Here is a 24,886-nt window from a genome sequence, read left to right as displayed (position 1 = left end):
AGATTTAAGTTAAACCTGTAACTCGGCCAATCAGAAATATTCACTGTCTTCTTGGTAAGAAACTAGTGTAGATTTGTCCTTGCTTTTTAGGTTACTGTCCTGCTGAAAGGGTAATTAATCTCCCAGTTTCTGTCGGAAAGCAGACTGAACCAGGTTTTCCTCTAGGATTTTGCCTGTGCTTAGCTCCATTCTGTTTCTTTTTTATCCTGAAGAACTCCCCAGTCCTTAACGATTACAAGCATACCCATAACATGATGCAGCCACCACTATGCTTGAAAATATGGAGAGTGGTACTATCCTCAGTTTTCTCCTATCACAGCCATACAACGCTGTAACTGTTTCAAATCAACATTGGCCTCATGGTGAACTCCCCGTTTCCTTACTCTCCGGCATCTGTGTTAGGAAGACGCCTGTATCTTTGTAGTGACTGGATGTATTGTTGCACCATCCATTGATTCTGTTTAAAAACGTTTCTTAAATAGAAGCAAACGGAACAGGGATAAACATAACTGAATCTGTCCAATATAAACTCTCTTTTGCCCCTGTTGGACTAATGATTACACCCTAGATCAGCTAGATGCAGGCAAGAGTGTGCGAGGTGAAATGTAATGTGCCACTGTCTGTCCATGTGTCAGTCTGTCACCTCAAAATGTTCTCTTGACCTGTGTGCACCCACGTTGTAGGCTAGGTTGTAGCAACTTCGTGATGGGTTTAGTGAACATTTGAGTATCACGTAGTAGCCTAAACCTATCGCTGTTATACCAAACTGGATGAATGGAATATGAATGACAGTCATCCAATATGCTGTACTAAACGTCTCCGACCGCCACTGGTGCACAATGCATTGGTTAGGCTGTACAGTGCACTTTGAATGTCTAATACACACAATAGACTGGGATGGTGATTTCCCAGAGTCAAAATCCTGCAATAAGAACTATGGTGCTAATATGTGTGTAAAGTCCTTAGAATTGTGTTCTGTGGGTGTCACTGAGTAGGCCGATACCCCATCCATAGGTCAGGATGTACGCATGCCCTCAATGCAATTCTGAATTTAAATACATCCACAATGCGATTTCAACTGATAGGCCTAATTATCTTTTGTTGAATTTATATAATAACATTCCCAACCTGGTTTAGCATTACCTAGTACAATTGTGGCATGTTTTCATGCCAATTCCACTATGGTTGCTCACGCTAAATGTTGTTCACAACACACATGTGTAACGGATGTGAAACGGCTAACTTAGTTAGCGGTGGTTCGCGCTAAATAGCGTTTCAATCGGTGACGTCACTTGCTCTGAGATCTTGAAGTAGTGGTTCCCCTTGGGTAACGATGCTTCGTGGGTGACTGTTGTTGATGTGTGCAGAGGGTCCCTGGTTCGCGCCCGGGTGAGGGGACGGTCTAAAGTTATACTGTTACAGGTTAATATAACTCCCTGGGCTTGTTCGACGTTACAGGCGACGGCCGACTGACTGATCTACAAGAAACATTTTATTATAAATAACTACTCATTATCAGTCAGTCACAATTTACCCTTGATACATTACAGTTTTGATCTTCATCGAACACGGCCCCTCCTGTTCGCTCGTCTTTGGTGGGCACGAGCAATATAAATGGCTCATCTTTGCCTCAATCAAAATAAGAGGCGTTGGCAAATAAAGTGATTTGATAAATCGTCTGTCTCATAACCTGACAGACGTCAATTATAGCGCAAGCTTGCGCTGAGAGAAAAGAGGAGGTTCTTAAAGAGAGTTTTATTTATGTTTCCAGTAGAAAAATTATTACAGCGATATTTCACAGGGACCTAATTTATTGTATTTGTCTTCTCATGTAAGAAAACTGGATAAGATTACAGTAGGGAATCAAAAACTAAAGCGAAGGAGAGGAGGATGAAGCGGCGCAATGCGGACTGCAGCAAACTCCGAAGGCCGTTAAAACGGAACCGAATCACCGAGGGCATATACGGCAGGTATATGAAGCCAAGCGATGGGTTCTCGCGTCAGTAAGGGTTTTTTGTAAGACTCCTTCATTGCTTGGCTGGGTTGTGTGCGAGTATCTAGTTAGCTAGCTACGGTGTCTCTCCTAAATGTAAAATGTCACTGACACTCGCAGTCAAGTGAAATTGGCTAGATATCAAGTAGGTAACTAGTATATTTGTGGGCAGATTAGCATAGCTAAATGGAGAGCTGTAAATTATATTTGGAGTAACGTTAGGCTACTACCAATTGATAGGCCCCAAGCCATAGCCTGGGGCTGTTTTAAACACCCCTGCTTCAATTAGGCATCTCGATTAACTATGTATCCCATATTGTCTGCAGTAACTAGCTAAATTCACCCTACTAAGACAGCCCCCTAGCTGGGGTATGGAACAGTTATACCCATTTCAGACAGGAGCTGTTATGTTACGTATAAAAATGTCAATGTTGATGACCCTTTTCAAACAGCGCCTTATTTGCAGGTATAACCCTTTTATACGTTAGTGGGAAACTGGCAAATTGGGAAGGGTGGGGGGTGTTAGCGAACTAAACTCCATGGTGAAGGAAGTTTATGATGAACTTCTCCAACTGAGTGGATCAGAGGCCAGGCTTTGGAATCGAGTTCTCTGATTGGATCAATACTTAAATATATATAATGAAACGCCCACCTGTTTTGTCGTCTTGTTGCGTGCCTTTGTTGAAATCCAAACGTTTTCAATAGACGTTAATCAAATACAACCAGCGGCGGATTTAGGTAAAGGCTACACGCACAATTTAATTTTTTTCATAATTCGGAATGATGACATTTGCGCGACCGCTTTTCTATCGCTCATTTGCACGTCACGTCAATGATATCAGTCACCATGTGGGACAATTAACCTTGTCGGAGTGGGCGCCCTGATGCTAGTTTGTAAGCTAGGCAGGCTACGCCTGGGAAGGTCTGTGTGCCACAGAAAGTATTTGACTCTAGTCACAAAATTAAAGGAAATTAGAAGGGGCGGGGGTGATTTCGGCAGGCAAGAAAATGGCCTTGCCAAATACTCCCACCTAATTTCCTTAATTTTGTCACGAGTCAAATTCATTTCGGTAGTTGTATTTGAACGTTTATAGGAGAAAAAAAAGGTACTCAGCAGAGGACAAACATAGGTACAAGGTAGGAGTTTTCATTGGGCGAATCAATGTAATCGGAGCTAGATTCCACAAAGTCTGGTCTCTGCTCCATTTAGTTGAAGTCCATCAGAAACTTCCTTCACCGTGGAGTTTAGTTCGCTAGGGGGTTGTTTGCAATTCAGATTAGGGAGGTGTCTGGGTTTTCACTCCACCCTTGTACTTGATTGATGAATTAAGGTCAATAATTAGTAAGGAACACCCCTCACCTGGTTGTCTAGGTCTTAACTGAAAGGGAAAAAACAAAAATCTGTTGACACCCCGCCCTCCGTGGAATAAGTTTGACACCCCGCCCTCCGTGGAATAAGTTTGACACCCCGCCCTCCGTGGAATAAGTTTGACACCCCGCCCTCCGTGGAATAAGTTTGACACCCCGCCCCCTGTGTTAATGAATTTACCTGCAAAAAAAGATAACCATTCACGCCAACCCGATACCTGTATTTTGGTTACAGGGTCTGTGAAAATGCAGGAATCATGACAGACTTTAGGTGGCTTATTTTTCCATGTTCTACCCCGTACTCCTTTCAACTATACAAAAAGCAGGTATAAAAAACAAACTAAGTTAGTGGTTTTGGTCTGCATATGAAAATGATGTTTGTAGCAGTAAACCACCCCTCTTCCAGCTTATTTGCAAACTCAGTTGGTCAAAAGAAAGAAAGAACTTTGTCTTTATTGCACCCTATCATTCAGAATTGAACACATTGTAATTCAGCCAGCAGAAATGTCAATGTGCATCTAAATAAGACTACCTAATTTAAAAGCTTCTTACGGTCAATTCCCGTGTCTTAAATTGTAGGCTACAAATTATAATTTAGGCCTACACTAGTTACATAAAAAAGCTTAGTCTGCATGTATCTGCCCTGTTTCTACCTGTGACAGCAAGCACCTCTCCATGTGACACCTGCAGCTAGTAATCTGTTGAGGTGGAATAGCTCTCAAACCCTTCTCCGTAGGGTAGTCAGCAGTTAGTTTCGCCCACGGTTGGATGCGTGTGAACTGCATAATTCTCTAAAATTACGTTGAACATTCTATTCTGACAACAGCTCTGATGGACATTCCTGCAGTCAGTATGCCAATTGCATGCGCCTTCAACTTGAGACATCTGTGGCATTGTGCGAATGAACTGCACATTTTAGTGGCCTTTTATTGTCCCCAGCACAAGGTACACTATTGTAACAATATTTCTGTTTAATCAGCTTCTTGATATGCAACCCCTGTCAGGTGGATGGATCATCTTGACAAAACAGAAATGCTCACTAACAAGGATGTAAACAAATTTGTGCTCAAAATCTAAGAAATACACTTTGTGCATATGGAACGTTTCTGGGATCTTTTATATCAGCTCACGAAACATGGGACCAATACTTTACAAGTTGTGTTAATTTTTTTTGTTCAGTGTAGCTGCTTGCTTGTCAAGACATGACAATTATTTACACCATTTGTCATTGTAATAATGCTATTCTGAAGTCTATAATTGTTTTAAAAAACACATTAATTCCCAAATCTGTTATTTATCAGCGGAATATGAACTGTCAGCTGGCAAGAATGTGCAACTCCTGCTCTCCATGGAAATAAATGTGTTCTAATAAACACAGTCACTTCACAACATTAATAAATGCAATCTTGGAGAAAAGGCAACCATTTTGATGGCAATTATTGAGATCCCAGCAATTATCGAGATCCCAGCAATTATCGAGATCCCAGCAATTATCGAGATCCCAGCAATTATCGAGATCCCAGCAATTATTGAGATCCCAGCAATTATTGAGATCCCAGCAATTATTGAGATCCCAGCAATTATTGAGATCCCAGCAATTATTGAGATCCCAGCAATTATTGAGATCCCAGCATTCCGGTGCTGTTAGATTTTTTTTCTCAACATCCATTTTTGGGTAAATTAGTGGCATTTTATGAGTGCCTGGCATGACAAAAAAACGTTACAGCTGAAGCACCTCATGGCCATTGGAGTGTATAAATGGTAGGCCTATATTCACACAATTACGTTATTTATAAACTGTCAAAAAATCGACAATTTTTATTGGGCTAGTGGGAGTTTTTATTTAGGAGATTAAAAAAGCAACAAGAGAATATTTAGAGTCTGCTCTAGATAATAATTCAACCATTGGGGTAAACAATGCAGATGAGCAACCCCATGCTTCAGCCATGTAGCCAGTCTAGCCACGATGCTGCATCAGGATACAGTTGATGATGCTAAAATGGCACACATGCCTACAATATGAAGCATGTACACTACCTAAACATTAGATTTTTATAAAACCAAAATCAGTTTAAATATCAGATTGTATGGTTGGCTATTGATACTTTCCCAGACTGCAAATGAAACATGAAGTCACCCATGATTGAACTTCTGCGTGCATGACTTGCTTTCCTGTGATCTTGGCCCTGACCAGTAATTTTCTCATTTTGACCAGTAGTTTTCTCTATGTATTGGGCTGGTGTGCCACTGGCAAATTTACCTGAATGTCAAGCCTTGAATACTAACCGCATTAAAAGGTGTGTAGTAATTGCTGATATGAAAGATATGTTCAGAATTTTTTCGAAACCATACCACAAGCACTGCATCTTAATGTTCAGAATGTGTGTCGGGGCTCTTAGCAAAATTCCCCCAGCCAGAAAATACTATCGTCAGTAGGCGCTTAAGGTAGTTGACATCTGGGAATAGGTTAGAGGTGGAGTAGCTAATCTTTTGAGTTTTTGATCAGGTGCTTTTTAAAGCCCACACCTTGACACATTCCAATCTTATTGAAAAATGGTTGTGGTGTTGGACACACAAATTCATAAATGTTTCTCTTTCTCTTTCATTTATATTTATATATATATATATATATATATATCCAGTACCTTCCTGTACCTGAAATTCCTTGTGGTGTGGGCTCTGGTGCTGTTGGCAGACTTTGTGCTCGAGTTCAGATTTGAGTACCTGTGGCCTTTCTGGCTGTTCATCAGAAGTGTGTACGACTCCTTCAGATACCAGGGGCTGGTGAGTGTCTGGCTCATCTGTATCTGTTTGATTTAGTTCACCTTTTATTTAACTAGATTTGTGGTTTAAAGAGCAGGACTATGTTGTTCTCCAGAAGCTCCATCTAGCCTAAGCCCTTCTCTAGCTCTGCCTTGGTTTTCCACCCCCTGCTACCCCAACCAGTGTTTTCCACAAGCACATGGAGTAGCTAGCAAAGTAGAAAAAGCTTGCTGTTTGTCAATCAAATCACAGTAAGCCTATACGCCAGAACTTCGTGGCTACATATGAAACAAGTGAAAGAAAATTAATGAATGTGCCAGAAAACAATAGTCTAAGGGGATTTCACTCATCATTACCACATTTTATATGGGACGTGCAAATTGACTCATATAGACGATGGAGTGTCATTCTCTCTCCCTCTGTGTAAAGAAATTTGACTGCAACCACAGAGTGCACAACACAAAACACCCAGGTACCGGGAGGCGAGAGAGACAGCAGACTGTCAAACCAGCAATGTTTCCCTGTCATCGCTCACTTTGACTGACAGGTGCCTGTCCTGTCAATAGATAACTAGAAGATGTTGTTCATTCTAGCGGGAGGGCTCGGCTGACTTTTTTTGTACATTTTTTATTTTTTTAAGTAGCGTAGTCAATTCAAGTGGAGGTATTGATGTCAGATTTGTTGTATTTAACTTGTGATTTAATCATCAAGCAATAAATGTTAATGTGGATAATATGTGACCCACATCTCTCATTGTTGGTAGCAATGTGTTTTTCTGCTTTTTGGCAGATCTCCTACAGATCTCACATCTCCTCTCTTCTAGGCATTCTCAGTGTTCTTTGTGTGTGTGGCGTTTACCTCTGATACCATATGCCTGCTCTTCATCCCAGTACAATGGCTGTTCTTCGCTGCCAGTACCTATGTGTGGGTGCAGTACGTGTGGCACACAGGTAAGCCTTCTTAGTGAATTAGTGTGTGGGTATAAAGACTATGGTCACTGTATTGAACTATTTAAGCCTAGCTGTAAAGAAATGGGACTAGTGACAGGAGGTTCACAGGATCAAATCTCACAATACTATTTCCTGGAGTGAGGCACCAGCTATAGTATACACAGAGCACATACAGTGTATTTGGAAAGTATTCAGACCCCTTCCCTTTCTACATTTTATTTGCAAATGTAAGTACAAAAATCAATAAAAAAATACCATATTTACATACGTATTCAAATCCTTTGCTATGAGACTCGAAATTGAGCTCAGGTGCATCCTGTTTCCATTGAGATGTTTCTACAACTTGATTGGAGTTCACCTGCGGTAAATTCAATTGATTGGACATGATTTGGAAAGGCACACACCTGTCAATTGCATCTAAAGGACTCTGACCATGAGAAACAAGATTGGCCTAAATGCCAGGCGTCAGTCTGGAGGAAACCTGGCACCATTCCTACGGTGAAGCATGGTGGTGGCAGTATCATGCTGTGGGGATGATTTTCAGCAGCAAGGACTGGGAGATTAGTCAGGAAAGGGAAAGATGAACGTAGCAAAGTACAGAGAGATCCTTGATGAAAACCTGCTCAGGACATCAGACTGGGGCAAAGTTTCACCTTCCAACAGGACAACAACCCGAAGCACATAGCCAAGACAATGCAGGAGTGGCTTCAGGAGAAGTCTCTGAATGTCCTTGAGTGACCCAGCCAGAGCTCGGACTTGAACCTAATCGAACATCTTTGGAGAGACCTGACCGAGCTTGAGAAGATCTGCAGAGAATGGGAGTAACTCCCCAAATACAGATGTGCCAAGCTTGTAGTGTCATACCCAAGAAGACTCAAGGCTGTAATTGCTGTCAAAGGTGTTTCAACAAAATACTGAGCAAAGTGTCTGAATACTTATGTAAATGTAATATTTCCGTTTTTTTTTTTATTGATTAAATGTGCAAAAATGTCAACCTGTTTTTGATTTGTCATAATGGGGTATTGTGTGTAGATTGAGGAAAAATAACTATTTAATCCATTTTAGAATAAGGCCGTAACAAAATGTGGAAAAAGTTTAGGGGTCTGAATACTTTCCGAATACATTCAACTTGAGTGACCTACATTGACAAGCTCTCCTAGTATCCTCTGAACACACACAGGTATGTGTTTCTCTGCAGTGGGTGTGAAGCATGCGTTACCAGGTTTCTTCCACGTTCCCATGCTGCGTGTTATGTTTACAACGAGCCTGCTTACTTCTCAGAATCCCCTGCAGCGTCTGTACGTGATTGTGGATGTCTGTAAAAGGTGTCAGTGCGATTTAGCCGTAGCCCCTGTTGACCAGGACATGTTGGGCTTCGGTGTAAAATTGAACTCCTGACGAGACCAAATGCCACAGTAGAGCAGAGACCCCAAACGCCTGCTGCACACACTACACCATCAGGCTTTGACATTAATGCTTGTCCAGGGCAGATAAAAAAAGGCGGACAACCAGAATATAGATTGTCTGAATGGGAAAAGTTTTAAAAAATCACTATCAAACAATTACTCCAATCAGAATTTGCTCATTCAACGCAGGGCAGTGTGTGGTTGACATTCTGACTAATTGCCTATTCCTATTTGCTTTTGCTCATTTCAATAAATGTTATTTGCACAAAGCAAGAGAACAATGTAGACAGACTTAAGAGTCTCACCAAAGCAGTGCAAAATGTCCTGTCAGAATAACATTTAAAAAATGTGGATGATCTGGGCCAATAGCTGAAGTCTATAGAGGACACTCTGGTGTCTTATTGTTATAGAAGCCCAAATGTTCTATTGTCTCCATTTGATATGACTTGGCTTATTAACCCTCCTGTTGTGTTCGTTTCCTGTTAATTCATTCTGTGTTCCCGGTCCAAAATGACCACCCCATTTATAGCTGGTTATATATCCATAATAATACATATATTATCACCTAATGCTGTGTTAGATCTTTTTATCAACTTAAGTTCTTGTGAACATTACAAGTTTTAAACTTCTATTTGCTATTCATGGCCTTTAGGCCTCATTGACAATACTGTGCAGCCGTATTCATCGACCTGGCCAAGGCTTTTGACTCTGTCAATCACCGCATTCTTATCGGCAGACTCAACAGCCTTGGTTTCTCAAATGACTGCCTCGCCTGGTTCACCAACTACTTCTCAGATAGAGTTCAGTGTGTCAAATTGGAGGGCCTGTTGTCCGGACCTCTGGCAGTCTCTATGGGGATGCCACAGGGTTAAATTCTCGGGCCGGCTCTTTTCTCTGTATACATCAACATTGTTGCTCTTGCTGCTGGTGATTCTCTGATCCACCTCTACAAAGACGACACCATTCTGTATACTTCTGGCCCTTCATTGGACACTTAACTAACCTCCAGACGAGCTTCAATGCCATACAACTCTCCTTCCGTGGCCTCCAACTGCTCTTAAATACAATTAAAACTAAATGCATTCTCTTCAACCGATCACTGCCCACACCTGCCCGCCCGCCTAGCGTCACTACTCTGAACGGTTCTGACTTAGAATATGTGGACAACTACAAATGCCTAGGTGTCTGGTTATACTTCCAGACTCATATTAAGCATCTCCAATCCAAAATTAAATCTAGAATTGGCTTCCTATTTCCCAACAAATCATCCTTCACTCATGCTGCCAAACATACCCTCGTAAAACTGAATATGCTACCGATCCTTGACTTCGGCGATGTCATTTACAAAATAGCCTCCAACACTCTACTCAGTAAATTGAATGCAGTCTATCACAGTGCCATCCGCTTTGTCACCAAAGGCCCGTATACTACCCACCACTGCGACCTGTATCCTCTCGTTGGCTGGCCCTCGTTTTATATTCGTTGCCAAACCCACTGGCTCCAGGTCATCTATAAGTCTTTGCTAGTTTTAAGCCCCACCTTCTCTCAGCTCACTGGTCACAACAGCAGCACCCACCCGTAGCACGCACTCCAGCAGGTATATCAAATCAAATCAAATTTATTTATAAAGCCCTTCGTACATCAGCTGATATCTCAAAGTGCTGTACAGAAACCCAGCCTAAAACCCCAAACAGCAAGCAATGCAGGTGTAGAAGCACGGTGGCTAGGAAAAACTCCCTCGAAAGGCCAAAACCTAGGAAGAAACCTCACTGGTCACCCCCAAAGCCAATTCCTCATTTGGCCGCCTTTCCTTCCAGTTCTCTGCTGCCAATGACTGGAACGAATTGAAAAAAACTCACTGAAGTTGGAGACTCATATCTCCCTCACTACCTTTAAGCATCAGCTATCAGAGCAGCTTACAGATCATTGCACCTATACATAGCACATCTGTAAATAGCACACCCAACTACCTCATCCCCATATTATTATTATTATTATTATTTGCTCCTTTGCACCCCAGTATCTCTACTGGCACATTCATCTTCTGCACATCTATCACTCCAGTGTTTAATTGCTAAGTTGTAATTATTTCACCACTATGTCCTATTTATTGCCTTACCTCCCATATCCTACCTCATTTGCACACACTGTATATAGACCTTTCTATTGTGTTATTGACTGTACGTTTGTTCATTCCATGTGTAACTCTGTGTTTGTGTCGCACTATTTTGCTTGATCTTGGGCAGGTCGCGGTTGTAAATTAGAACTTGTTCTCAACTGGCCTACCTGGTTAAATAAAGGTGAAAAAAAAATACATTGACCTGAGCTCATACAACTAGTTTTTGAGTTAAAAAAAAGCAGAATGTATGGATTATGTTGACTATAATAAATACTCAAATTAAACATATTGTGCTATTTATCACAGACTACTTTGTGTCAAAGTTTAACAAGGACATTTGTTTTGAAACCATTTCACATTTTTAAATAGTGGCAGGATTTTATGTATTCAACCCGGGATATGGAGTATCTCGTTGGCCCTAGGCTCATCCTGATAACATTTTCAGCCGACCTCTCTTCTCAGGTGGGAATGACGACCAGGACAAATTCCCATTCTTTGACCGGAATGTAACAACCTCAGCAGGGCCCTCTTCCTCATTCCAGGATTGTTCCACATCGGTTGTCTCTTGGTCTGGATCATATTCTGTGTTGTATTCAACTTCTGACACTTCCTCCTCTAATGCATCTTCACTGTCAGTTTCCTGGCCTCTCTCCTCATCACCAATGTCATGTTCAAAGATATGATCAAGAGCCTCCCATACAGTATATCGTTTGGTCATTGTGCTGTCACAGAATGAATTGTGAGCAAGGCCTCAAAAAAGCTTTATATACCAGAGCTGTTAGAAAAGTTCTATATATTATTGAAACAATGTTGCGATTGTTCGTTTGTGAGAATGCCAACAGGTGTGGTTCCCGTGGGGGAAAGATTCTATTGGGGAAAGGTTCCCGTGGGGGTTGCCATGGAAGCCAAGAAGGGGAGTGAGGTGTGTGTGTGTGCGCTCAAACACACATGCATGTGGGATCTGGGTGAGGAAGTGTTTCCATCTGATGAATGGGCATGTGCCTGAACTCAATTTTATACACTAATTGTAGTCTAACCCATTAATTTCTAATGACCGGTCATTTTGACCGGGAACACAACAGGTGTACAAAAGTTAAATAAAAACACCCAAAATGTTATGAAAATGATCTAAAATGTATTTTGTGTGGACAGTCATGGAACCTTATGACAATCAGATTAAATGAACTTTCAGAGAGATCTTGTAAATGGTTCTAATTTCACCGGAACCCAGCAGGAGGGTTAAGCCACTCTTTCAGTTTAATTCATACTAGATTTTTTTCCTCTATTGTCCAAAAATAATATTGTGATTTGTTACAGGCTTTGTGTTTTTCCATTTATATTTTGAGGTTGCATGTTGGGCGCACCAATTGGTGTCACCTCGTATGTTTTACACCTGTGCTGGCTTGTCATCTCGTTAGTCAGAAAGAATTTGGCTGGCCCAGTGTTCCAGTTGTCTTGAGAGATGTGGAGGGTTAACACCTTTTAAGTTGTTGTGTCTAAGTTTGATGTGGGTTTTTATTTTGTTTGCCTCTTCTTGGGCAAATTTAGTGGGTGCTCGTGGTGGGTGTCTTGGGTCCCAGTTGTTGTTGCTAGTCAACATTCAGTGGAGTGTCTTTCAGAACCCCTCCTAAAACCACAACTGTTTTGGTTGATTTCAGTTACTCTTTGTTAGTTCCCCCTTCTGTTTGATCGGCAACTTTAGTTTTTCTTGCTGGAGAATGTAACAGCTATCCCCCTCTCCTTATCACTACTGAAAAGCTGCCCTTTTGTGGCTGTGTGTCTCATTTCGTCACTCAAAAGCTGATCTACCCTGCTGCTGTCGTGATGTTTGTTCTTTGTCTGGTGAGGGAGGCTGCTGTACTGACCACCCTGTAAGCCTCTGGTTTCATGTTCAGAGGAAGTAAATCTGCACATATATAATTATTTAAAAAAAAAAGTTTTCTGTTCTAAAACTTTTCTTCACAGAGAGGGGGGTCTGTCTCCCCACAGTGTCCCTTTGGATACTCTTTGTGTACATAGAGGCAGCCATCAGATTCAAAGACCTGAAGAACTTCCATGTCGACTTGTGTCGCCCATTCGCTTCACATTGGTAAGTTAAGTGTTTTGTCCAAGCCCTGGCAGGATCTTTGTCTAGGCTATATGTGTGGATCTGTGAGGAAGATGGACTAAGATTCCGTCTCAGACCCACAGGCCAAGGAGGGAAGTGTTCTGCCCCATTTGACTCTCGGAAAACATTATTTCCGCTTGTTAAGCATACTATACAAGTAATGATGTCTGTATATCCCCCAAGCTCAGACACCACTTTCCACAAAGAGAGAGAGTGCATGCTGGTTTCAGTCTGTAGCATTATTAAAAAGCATACATATTCTAAGATGACTTAAGGAATATTTCTACAAGGTCATACACCACTGTTTGGTTGAAAATACCTACATTTATAGTCTAAATACTATTTTTAAGACATTTAAGTGGATTTAGATTTGAGCCTGTATAATGTACTGTAATTGAGCTGTTATGTAGTAATGCAGGATATTAGGGCAAGTCATTCCTCCAGCTTTACTTTCCGGGGTGATCTTCATCTCAAGGCTTTTTTCATAGCACCTATGCTATTCAACTTGTGAATCGTTGTCTTTGTGATGTGTTGTCTGAACTTACTTACCCCCCTGAACTCTATCCATCTCTCTGTAGCATTGGCTACCCAGTGGTGACGCTGGGCTTTGGATTCAACAGCTACGTCAGCTATAAGATGCGCTTAAGAAGGCAGGAGGTGGTGCAGAAGGAGAACGAGTTCTACATGCAGCTCCTGCTGCAGGCCCTGCCACCAGAGCAACAGATGCTCCAGAGACAGGAAAGGGAGGCAGAGGAAGGTGAGAGATGCACACAACTGATGCTCCATACACAGGAAAGGGACGCAGAAGAAGGTGAGAGATGCACACAACTGATGCTCCAGACACAGGAAAGGGAGGCAGAAGAAGGTGAGAGATGCACACAACTGATGCTCCAGACACAGGAAAGGGAGGCAGAGGAAGGTGAGAGATGCACACAACTGATGCTCCAGACACAGGAAAGGGAGGCAGAGGAAGGTGAGAGATGCACACAACTGATGCTCCAGACACAGGAAAGGGAGGCAGAGGAAGGTGAGATGCACACAACTGATGCTCCAGACACAGGAAAGGGAGGCAGAGGAAGGTGAGAGATGCACACAACTGATGCTCCAGACACAGGAAAGGGAGGCAGAGGAAGGTGAGAGATGCACACAACTGATGCTCCAGACACAGGAAAGGGAGGCAGAGGAAGGTGAGAGATGCACACAACTGATGCTCCAGACACAGGAAAGGGAGGCAGAGGAAGGTGAGAGATGCACACAACTGATGCTCCAGACACAGGAAAGGGAGGCAGAGGAAGGTGAGAGATGCACACAACTGATGCTCCAGACACAGGAAAGGGAGGCAGAGGAAGGTGAGAGATGCACACAACTGATGCTCCAGACACAGGAAAGGGAGGCAGAGGAAGGTGAGAGATGCACACAACTGATGCTCCAGACACAGGAAAGGGAGGCAGAGGAAGGTGAGAGATGCACACAACTGATGCTCCAGACACAGGAAAGGGAGGCAGAGGAAGGTGAGAGATGCACACAACTGATGCTCCAGACACAGGAAAGGGAGGCAGAGGAAGGTGAGAGATGCACACAACTGATGCTCCAGACACAGGAAAGGGAGGCAGAGGAAGGTGAGAGATGCACACAACTGATGCTCCAGACACAGGAAAGGGAGGCAGAGGAAGGTGAGAGATGCACACAACTGATGCTCCAGACACAGGAAAGGGAGGCAGAGGAAGGTGAGAGATGCACACAACTGATGCTCCAGACACAGGAAAGGGAGGCAGAGGAAGGTGAGAGATGCACACAACTGATGCTCCAGACACAGGAAAGGGAGGCAGAGGAAGGTGAGAGATGCACACAACTGATGCTCCAGACACAGGAAAGGGAGGCAGAGGAAGGTGAGAGATGCACACAACTGATGCTCCAGACACAGGAAAGGGAGGCAGAGGAAGGTGAGAGATGCACACAACTGATGCTCCAGACACAGGAAAGGGAGGCAGAGGAAGGTGAGAGATGCACACAACTGATGCTCCAGACACAGGAAAGGGAGGCAGAGGAAGGTGAGAGATGCACACAACTGATGCTCCAGACACAGGAAAGGGAGGCAGAGGAAGGTGAGAGATGCACACAACTGATGCTCCAGACACAGGAAAGGGAGGCAGAGGAAGGTGAGAGATGCACACAACTGATGCTCCAGACACAGTCCAAGTGATGTTGGTCAAATGTGTTTAATCTCACTTTCATTCTCTCCTTTCTTACTTCCACCTTCCATTCAGCTGCATTAGCTAAAGGGATATCTGAGATGGACTCCATCCCAATCTCACAGAATGGCGCCCCCGCCAGTAAAAAAATGGCAGCTATGCTGCCGGATCTGGAGTACAGAGATAAAGGGAAAGAGGGCCGCGAGGCCAAAAAGCAACACAACAGCACCCAGCAGTCATCGGTAGACTCTAAACTCCAGGAGATGGAGTACATGGAGAACCATATGAACAACAAGAGACTCACCACAGAGCTGGTGGGCAGCACAGAGAACCTGCTGCTGGAGGAGGAGAACTCGAAAAACTACAAGAACTCCAGCAGAAACGCGGCAGTCAACTCCTTGCCCTGCAGACACTGCGCCACCAACGGCAGCGTCCCATCAGCCCCTTCCTCCTTTTCCTGGGGGAAGAAGCAGAAGTGTGCAGCGGGGAAGGGTCCAGCAGTAGGCTCTCACAGGGATCCAACAGACAACTGCATCCCTAACAATCAGCTAAGCAAGCCTGAGGCGCTTGTACGGTAAGAGGGTCTTTCTATAAACTAGAGTACCATTGAGGATTTGCAATACTGGACAAATTGTTACAGCTGTTAAGTCACTGATCTGCCATTTTTTTTTACACTACATTAACCTCTCTAGGGTATATGGGACACTAGCGTCCCACCTGGCCAACATCCAGTGAGATTAAAAATTCGGAAAAGATACAACTATTTTACATAGGTTTAAAGATTAACTTCTTGTGAATCCAACCATGGTGTCAGATAAAAAAAAAAATGCTTTACGGTGAAAGCATACCTTACAATTATTTGAGAACATAGCCCAGCAGACAAATTATTACAAAAAGTAACCAGCCAAGAGTTACAAGTCAGAAATAGAGAGAAAATGAATCACTTAGCATTGATCTTCATATGTTTGCACTCAGACATTAATTTATTCAATAAATGTTCCTTTTGTTCGATAGTCTCTTTATATCCAAAAATGCGTTTTGTTCGCGTTTTCTTCAGTAATCCACAGGCTCAAACACAGTTACAACAAGCAGACACAAAATCCAAATTGTGTCCGTAAAGTTCATAGAAACATGTCAAACGATGTTTATATTCAATCCTCAGGTTGTTTTTAGCCTAAATAATCAATAATATTTCAACCGGACAATAACGTTGTCAATATAAAAGGTAAACAAGAAAGGCACTCTCTCGGTCGCGCATGAAAAAGCTCTGACACGGCAGGGTCCACTCATTCAGACTGCTCTTGCTCCCTCATTTTTCAGAATACAAGCCTGAAACCATTTCTAAAAGACTGTTGACATCTAGTGGAAGGCATAGGAACTGCAATTTGAGTCCTAAGTCAATGGATACTGTAATGGCATTGAATAGAACTACAAACAAAAATAATCCAAATTCCTGAATGGATTTCTCAGGTTTTCGCCTGCCAACTCCGTTCTGTTATACTCACAGACATTATTTTAACAGTTTTGGAAACTTTAGCGTTTTCTATCCAAATCTACTAATTATATGCATATCCTATCTTCTGGGCCTGAGCAGAAGGCTGTTTAATTTGGGCATGCTTTTCATCCAAAATTCCAAATGCTGCCCGCTACCCTAGAGAAGTTAAGATATAATGGGGGATCATAGCTATATTCATTCAAATTCACCAGTTGATTTAAAGCCTCAGTTACAGTGCCTTCAGAAAGTATTCACACCCCTTTCCACATTGGTCTTAGCCTAAATTTAAAATGGATTAAATTGAGATTGTCACTGGCCTACACCCAATATCCATAATGTCAACGTGTAATGATGATTGTTTTTTTGTTTTTTTAAAAGTTTTGACCAATTAATTAAAAATGAAAGCAGATGTTTTAACCTCTAGTGACACCCCATCCTGTGAACGGGACCGTTGTCATCATCTGACACTAATTAGCATAACGCAACGGACATAAATCTTCCTAGAAAATCTTCCTATTCATGAAAATCACAAGTGAAATATATTGGAACACAGCTTAGCCTTTTGTTGTTTGTTTAATCAGCCTGTCATCTCAGATTTTCAAAATATGCTTTACAGCCAAAGCTAGACAAGCATTTGTGTAAGTTTATCGATAGCCTAGCATAGCATTATGCCTTGCTAGCAGCAATCAGAAAAGCGATCAAATTAAATCGTTTACCTTTGAACTTTGGATGTTTTCACTCACAAGACTCCCAGGTAGATAGCCAAAGTTCATTTTTTCCCCCAAATATTATTTTTGTAGGCGAAATAGTTCCGTTTGTTCTTCATGTTTGGCTGAGAAATCGACCGGAAATTGCAGTCACGACAACGCCGAAAAATATTCCAAATTAGCTCTATAATATCGACAGAAACATGGCAAACGTGGTTTAGAATCAATCCTCAAGGTGTTTTTCAAATATCTATTCGATAATATATCCACCCGGACAATTGGTTTCTCAGTAGAAGCGATTGGAATAATGGCTACCTCTGTACTTTACGCAAGATTTTCTCCGGGAGCATCATGTGACCACTTGCGCAATGTAGCCCCCTACGGGTATTCTTCAACATAAATGCGTAAAACTACGTCACAATGCTGTAGACACCTTGGGGAATACGTAGAAAGTGTAAGCTGGTTCATAGCACATTCACAGCTCAATGGGGCACTTCCGGTTATAGTCACAGACAATATCTTTACAGTTTTGGAAACGTTAGTGTTTTCTATCCAAAGCTGTCAATTATATGCATATTCTAGCATCTTGTCCTGACAAAATATCCCGTTTAAAACGGGAACGTTTTTTCTCAAAAATGAAAATACTGCCCCTAGAGTCGCAACACGTTTTAAGACAATGTATTCAACCCCTTTGTTATGGCAAGCCTAAATGGGTTCAGCAGTAAACATTTGCTTAACAGGTCACACAATAAGTTGCACGGACTCTGTGAAATAATTGTTAACCATGATTTTTGAATGACTACCTAAGTTCTGTACCCCACCCATACAATTGTCTGCCAGGTTCCTCAGTCGAGCAGTAAATTTCAAACAGTGCAATTCAACTACAAAGATCAGGGAGGTTTTTCAATGCCTCACAAAGAAGGGCATCTATTGGTAGATGGGTAAAAATGCAGACATTGAATATCCCTTTTGGCATGGTGTAGTTAGTCATTACACTTTGGATGGCGTATCAATACACCAAGTCACTACGAAGATTTCCTAACTCATTTTCCGGAGAGGAAGGAAACAGTTCATGTATTTCACCATGATGCCAATGGTGACTTTAAAACAGTTAGAGTTTAATGGCTGTGATAGGAGGAAACTAAGGACGGCTCAACATTTGAGTTACTCCACAATACTAACTCAATTGACAGTGAAAAGAAGGAAACCTTTACAGAATTATTTTTTTCTTCTCCAAAACATGCATCCTGTTTGCAACAAGGCACTAAAGTAATACTGCAAAAATGTGTCAAGGCAATTAAACCTTTTGTTCTGATTACAAAGTGTTATGTTTGGGGCAAATACTAAGTACCACCACTCTCTATATTTTTCTTAGTTTTTTAGGTTATTGTCCTGCTGAAAGGTGAATTTGCCTCCCAGTGTCTGGAAAGCAGACTGAACCAGGTTTTCTTTTACAATTTTGCCTGTGCTTAGCCCTATTCTGTTTCTTTTTATCTTAAACCCTTGGCAAAAAAGGAAATACAAAGCAGAGTAAACTCTGGTCCTTCTAAAACCTACTTTTCTAAAATAATGTGAGCTATAGATTGCAAAATAAACCAATTTGATTCTGGGTGACAAGGCTATTTTTCCCCAAAATTTTCCTCATGAAATTGCAAAATGTTTTTGTTTCCTTTGCTTCCTTACTTCCTAGTGTTGCGATACTGGTATTGTGACAACACTAATGTATTAACAGGAGTAACTCCTGCCTGGATGTCACAGTTCTCACATTTTCAGGCCAAAGTATCAGTAACTTGCTGGTGCATGAAGGGTGCCTCCCTTTTATCAGATCCCACAGTCCCTGACCTCAAACGGACCATGCTGCACATAGATAGGTGTTAAGTAGAGCTGTTTCAGCTGTGATATCATTGGACTGGGGTGTGAGAAAGTTGGACTATTACAATCTATGGTTTGCCACAAAATTATGCTGTATGTCTGACCTTTTTGGCTCTTTAGTTGTACAACTGGGTGTGTGATGGTGCTGTACAGACACATTGGTGTGCGTGGGGGTGTAAGGTTGTTGGTGAAATCAGCAGAAAATCAAATGAATGATGGTGTTTGTCGCAAGTTGTCATGGTAACATGTGTGCCCTGCTTTTGCCACACTCAGACTTGGGGCTTCCCTGCCTACATTATTTGGACAGTAGTAGGGCTGTGACGATACCAGTATTGCAATATTTTTTCCATGGCAAAAATGGAACCGCGAAGCAGACCTAACTCTTCGGTCCTTCAATAACCTGCTGTGTATATCAAATGTGTTCTATAGCTTGGAAAATAAATGTTACTGGATAACATGTTTGTTAAGGCCGTTTTCCTAAAAGTTAAATCAGCTTTGTTTTGTTAGTATCGTGGCAAGGAAACAAGTATCGCCATACTGGTATAGTCCCAGCCCTAGACAGTAGCCTATAGGCTTAGTCGACATTTTTGCTGTATACACTTTAGGCCGAAGGGTGTTTTCTTACTGGTTAGTGTTGCATTGATTGTACACTTGTAAAGACAAAAGCTGTGTCTAGTATGAAAGAAAAGTAAGTAATTTTAAAGCGCAAAGAGGAGACATTTCATCAATTCAGAACCACACATAATTAAATGGTCACAGCTTAATCAACCATTTGGTATATCAAAACGCTGACTATCAATCGGCAATGACCTGATTGGCTAAGGAAAACAACTGACGACAGACAAACACTAAAACAACTGTCAGGGACAGGCCAACGGCCAGAATGGAGGGCTGAAGGCGAATATGCCATCAGCAGGAGGCTTTGACCGCCGTAATACTTAGGCCACAGCCAAATACAAACCTCTACGCAGCAGCACTCCACAGAAAAGAGTTGAGTACAAAGATGGCCCTACTAAAACAGTCTTATGAGCAGATGAAACCAATATAAACCTTTACCAAAGCCTGGAGAAAGGAATTGTGGATGATCCAAAACCTACAGTTTCTGCATAACGCATACACCGAATCTTTATCAAATTCTTTCTCATCCTTCTCTATTCATCCCTTCCCCATTTTCTTTCCTTTCCCCCTCTACCACTGCAGGCTGGAGCAGGATGTGAAGAAGCTGAAGGCAGACCTTCAGGCCAGCAGACAGGTGGAGCAGGACCTGCGCAGTCAGATCGGCTCCCTTGGCAGCGCTGAGCACTCCATCCGCTCTGAACTGGGCCAGCTGCGCCAGGAGAACGAGCTGCTGCAGAACAAGTGAGTGGGCAGGTTAAAGGTTAGGAATTGACCACTGGATCTGATCACCTGCTGGGACCAGTGGGGCTAGCGCTGCTAATAAAGTTAGGTAGCTTGCTTAATTTTGACAATATGGTCAAACATTCTACATGATCCACATTGATAGGTTTGTAATTGTCAAAAAAGGATGCCATCTTCTGGTTGAAAATGTGAAATGTCGCAACTCGGGTAACACACAATGGTCCAACTTGGTCATTGAAGTGAATTTCATACTCCATACTTCCAATAGCACGTGAGGTTTTTCCTAGTCGGGGTAATGCAGTCAGGAAAAACTCAGGAGACCTAGTTCAGACCTAAAGGTTATCACTGCTTGAAAACCCAGGACTGAGCTTGGAATGTCCATGTCAAAATGCTAGTCTGAAATACAAATAATTCTGATGTGAGGACTGGTCATAGTGAAGTTTATAGATGGGATCCTGTCTGCTTCATATCACGGCAGCAGAGAGAGCACTTATGCATCTGGCTGCTTTAATTGGCCAATTATGTAATCACTGACCAGCTGGGGACTCCTGGGTGTCCATTACATAAGACCACCCTAATATGGTATTTAGCATGTACATACAGACACAAACTCTGTGGTTATGGGTGTTAATTATCTGATGTAATTAAAAAGGTGACATGTAGGCCTTCCCAGCCTGCCCCTAATGACCAGCTTATTCCTATTGCCGCTCAAGAGAGTCTGTTTCAATCGTTCTGTCTGTTGGTGGAGACTGGTGCACATAGCTCTGTTGGCTATGCTCAAAGCTAGGCAAAGGATGCTAGGCTAAGGATTACGAAAGTGCAAAGAAATTATTTAAAGTTTACTTGGTTACCAAACTCAGCCATCCTGCCCTCTCACCATCTCCACACACGGTTAACTTACACTCATGATGAAAATGACTACCTTTTAGTACTGTTAAGAGTGCGCATGCACACACTGGGGGTGGAATGGAATCTCACTGGCTGCTGGCTAGCATGGTGCTGCATGGTCTGTGGCTGCTGTGTGTGTGCAGACTCCATAACACCATCCAGGCCAAGCAGAAGGACAAGCAGACCATGGGCCAGCTGGAAAAGAGGCTGAAAGTTGAGCAGGAGGCCCACGCCAACGCAGAGAAACAACTTGCAGATGAGAAGAAACGCAAGAAGCTGGAGGATGCCACCGTAGCCAGAACCGTCGCACTAGCAGCCGCATCCAGGTATAGGCTCCAGAGATATTCACAACTATTTCATAAATACATCTGCGTTTAGTTGAGTTCTCTCTGTCTGCTCCACAGGGGGGAGTGCACAGATACAATGAGGAGGCGGGTCACGGAGCTGGAGACGGAGTGTAAGAAACTAACCATGGACATCAAGCTCAAAGAAGACCAGCTCAGAGAGCTGGAGATGACCGTGCAGGTGAGGTTCAGTTGAGATGGGTATGTTTAGTTGAAAACAGGATGTCAAGAACATGTTTGGTTAAGGTAGCTAAAATGTTGACTCTAGCCCAATATTAGCCCTAATTATTTAAGAAGACTAGGTCTAAGGGCATTCCATAGTGACAGTGTGTGACATGTCCTGGCCCAGAAATACTGAGGAGAATTTCTGTCTGCAATAAAGCCCTTTTTATGGGGTAAAAACTAATTCTGATTTGGGTGGACCTGGCTCCCAAGTGGGTGAACCTATGCCCACCCATGGCCCTGCCCAGTCATGTGAAATCCATATATTGTGGCCTAATTAATTGATTTCAAATGCCTGATTTCCTTCTATGAACTGTAACTCTGTAAAATGACTCATTCACACCTGCTGTACACTGGCACACAGACAATGTCACTTATAGTGATGTGTTCTTCCCCCTCAGGAGCTCCAGAAGTACAAGGAAAATGAGAAGGACACAGAAGTGCTGATGTCAGCGCTGTCGGCCATGCAGGAAAAGACCCAGCACCTGGAGAACAGCCTGTCTGCAGAGACCCGCATCAAACTGGACCTGTTCTCAGCACTGGGTGATGCCAAGAGACAGCTGGAGATCACACAAGGTCAGTGTCTAGCTTGGGTCTAGCCCCTCTGCAGTACTGCCTCAGTCACACCTATTTCCTACTGTATGTGATTGATGTAGAATAGGTTGCATGACATGAATGTCTTATCTGACATTTTATGTGCGTCTGTCTCAGGTCAGATCCCGCAGAAGGACCAGGAGATCAAGGACCTGAAGCAGAAAATAGCTGAGGTGATGGCTGTCATGCCCAGCATCTCCTACACATCTGACAGCAGCAACATGACTCCCATGACCCCCCACTACTCCTCCAAGTTCATGGACACAAGTCCCTCTGGCTTGGACCCAAATGCCTCCATCTACCAGCCACTCAAAAAGTGAACGCTTCCTCCAACCCGTCATTCTCTTTTTTTTCTTTTTTTAAGCCGACCTCCAGATCTGCTTGGAAGGGGTCTGGGACTTGTTTTTCCTTGTCAGATCCGAAGGATGTTGTATTGTGACTATTTATTGTAGTTTTTATTTTAGAAGACTAAGGGACATCACATGTAAACCAGTTTTTTATTTTGGTAAATGTCTAGTGAAACCTTACAGAATTGGGCTTATGTAGGATGTTTTAGTTCCCCCTTCTACTCCACCTGTTACTTGGTCTCTCTCTGGTCTTGGTTAATTCTGGTGTTGGTTTTATTAATTTAAAATCTGTGATGTGGATCTCTGCTAGCAGGAGTGCTCACCCTTATTTCCATGTTGGAAGTTCTGAGAGCGGATATCCTTTTGTTTATATGGTAGGACTCTACAATCTGTACGTTGGTATGGACTCTAGCCCTGTTTTGTCAATGGTATTTTTCAGTCGTGAATATCAGACCAAATTGAACGTTCCATTGGCTGTTCTTCGGGTTTTGTGGTATTGGTTCTATTATGTTTGAAAGTGGATTGTGTGGTCTCCTATTTACTTGTTGATCTTACCACAAAGTTTAATTTAAAAAATGGCTGGGATGAGAATAGAGCTGTACCAAGATGTTATGTTAGAATAACAAGGGATAAACTACTGTCAACGTAAACCATCCTCAACAACTCCAAATGTTGAGTATCATCTACAAAATTACATTTATTTCCCAAAAAGCACCCTAATTTCTACAATACTTTCCAAAAGTGTTAAGCAAAGGCTGTATTAAGAGAAGTTAATGATATGCCTTCTCTTTAAGCTCAGAATAGTCTTTCGCAAATTGTCATGATCACAGGGGCTTGATTCAGGACCTCAGTGGTGGGAGTTAGTAGCCTGCTATGCTAGAAACGACTGAAGTACAGGGCTTTCAAACCACATACAATTATAACCTGGACCCTAACCATAGGTTCAGAAAAGATAGCCCATCTACTTTCAACAGTTCTGACAATATGGCCACTCATGGTCTAATATGGTAACGTTACTACAAAGTCTACTCCAAACAGGCTCCCAGCATGGGAGTCTACTGCATCCAACTATAACACATCTCTCTACTGGAAACTCCTGTTTAACTATTGTCCCTACTTATGTTTTTATTGTTTTGACTTAATTGCACGGTTAAAATTCTACCGTTGATGGATTTTGTGTGTCTCTCTGACCTGTTGTGTGTAAGTTATACAAGAAATAAGGCTCTGGAAATGAATGTTACTTTTTTTCACAGAATTCTGCATGATAAATCTCCTTTTATTGCTGAATACTCAACTTCAGCCCATTTGCCAAGAAAGGATTGATTGTTTTCTAGGAATATACTGCAAAGACATTGGTTGACGTGTTTGAAATTCATTCTCCTCTGACTTGTCTAAAGCAGGTGGGAAAACTGCTCACCTGTTTGTAATACACTGTTTACGTAGTTGAAAGCTTTGTAAATGTTACAGTATTGGCTACTGCCTGGGACATAGGTGTTAAGAACAGTCAACAATTTCTTTGTTATTGTTTTTTACATTTTATTTAACCTTCATCATTCCCGTCATTTTCATTCCCTGCATGGAGGAATAGCTTGAGCCTGATGTGGTTTGCTGTCATCTGAAATGGTCATTTGTGTGGTTATAACCTACTGTATATGGAAACTTTTTCTACAGATTAGTTTAGTCAATTGGTCCTTCAACTGATGTTGAAAGTATAAAAATATGTATTTATTTTGAATTATGCCCAGTCATTGCTCTGTTTCTCCCCAAGTCTGACCTCGGCTAGACTGGAACTCTGAGGTTTACAAGGAATAAATGATTTTCTTGCAGATGTTCAGTCGGGAGTTCCTTTCCTTGTCCTTTATGACATAATACTTAAACATCATCAGGCAGTAGAGTTAAGTCAGAAAGAGCAATTATATGTCACGGTCATCTCACTCCCACTAGGAGGCAGTGTCCATCTCTTCAGTTCTACAAAGCCTCTGGTCCTCAGCTTTTTTGTTGTTGTGGGGGTTCACTCTAAAATTAAATCCAATCACAGCTAATAAACTAGCTGCCGCTGTTCAGCCAAACCTGGGACACATAAGATGGTAAATGGCAGAGGTCGCAGGGCTAATATATTGATTACCTTAATCCCCAGACCAGTCTGAGCACTTAAACCCA

General features: G+C 42.3%; 2 protein-coding genes across 2 annotated transcripts in view; one reads left to right on the top strand and one right to left on the bottom strand.

Annotated features, from left to right (window-relative positions):
• The window catches only part of rhd (Rh blood group, D antigen), a 40,315-nt gene that overhangs the window by 9,184 nt on the left and 6,245 nt on the right, over positions 1 to 24,886 (bottom strand). The gene's annotated exons all lie outside the window — the stretch shown is intronic.
• LOC109894573 (macoilin-2) lies at positions 1,761 to 24,560 on the top strand. The gene is made up of 11 exons (XM_020488163.2): positions 1,761 to 1,970; positions 6,004 to 6,145; positions 6,948 to 7,074; positions 12,565 to 12,688; positions 13,285 to 13,463; positions 14,974 to 15,472; positions 20,173 to 20,331; positions 21,363 to 21,545; positions 21,624 to 21,744; positions 22,187 to 22,361; positions 22,497 to 24,560. The coding sequence occupies exons 1-11, from the start codon at positions 1,891 to 1,893 to the stop codon at positions 22,697 to 22,699; spliced, it is 1,992 nt and encodes a 663-aa protein (XP_020343752.1). The 5' UTR covers positions 1,761 to 1,890; the 3' UTR covers positions 22,700 to 24,560.

This window comes from Oncorhynchus kisutch, linkage group LG7 (assembly GCF_002021735.2).
Source record: "Oncorhynchus kisutch isolate 150728-3 linkage group LG7, Okis_V2, whole genome shotgun sequence".
Classification (NCBI taxonomy): domain Eukaryota; kingdom Metazoa; phylum Chordata; class Actinopteri; order Salmoniformes; family Salmonidae; genus Oncorhynchus; species Oncorhynchus kisutch.
The sequence above is the reverse complement of the archived record's forward strand: the minus strand, read 5'-3'. Positions and strand labels throughout refer to the sequence as shown.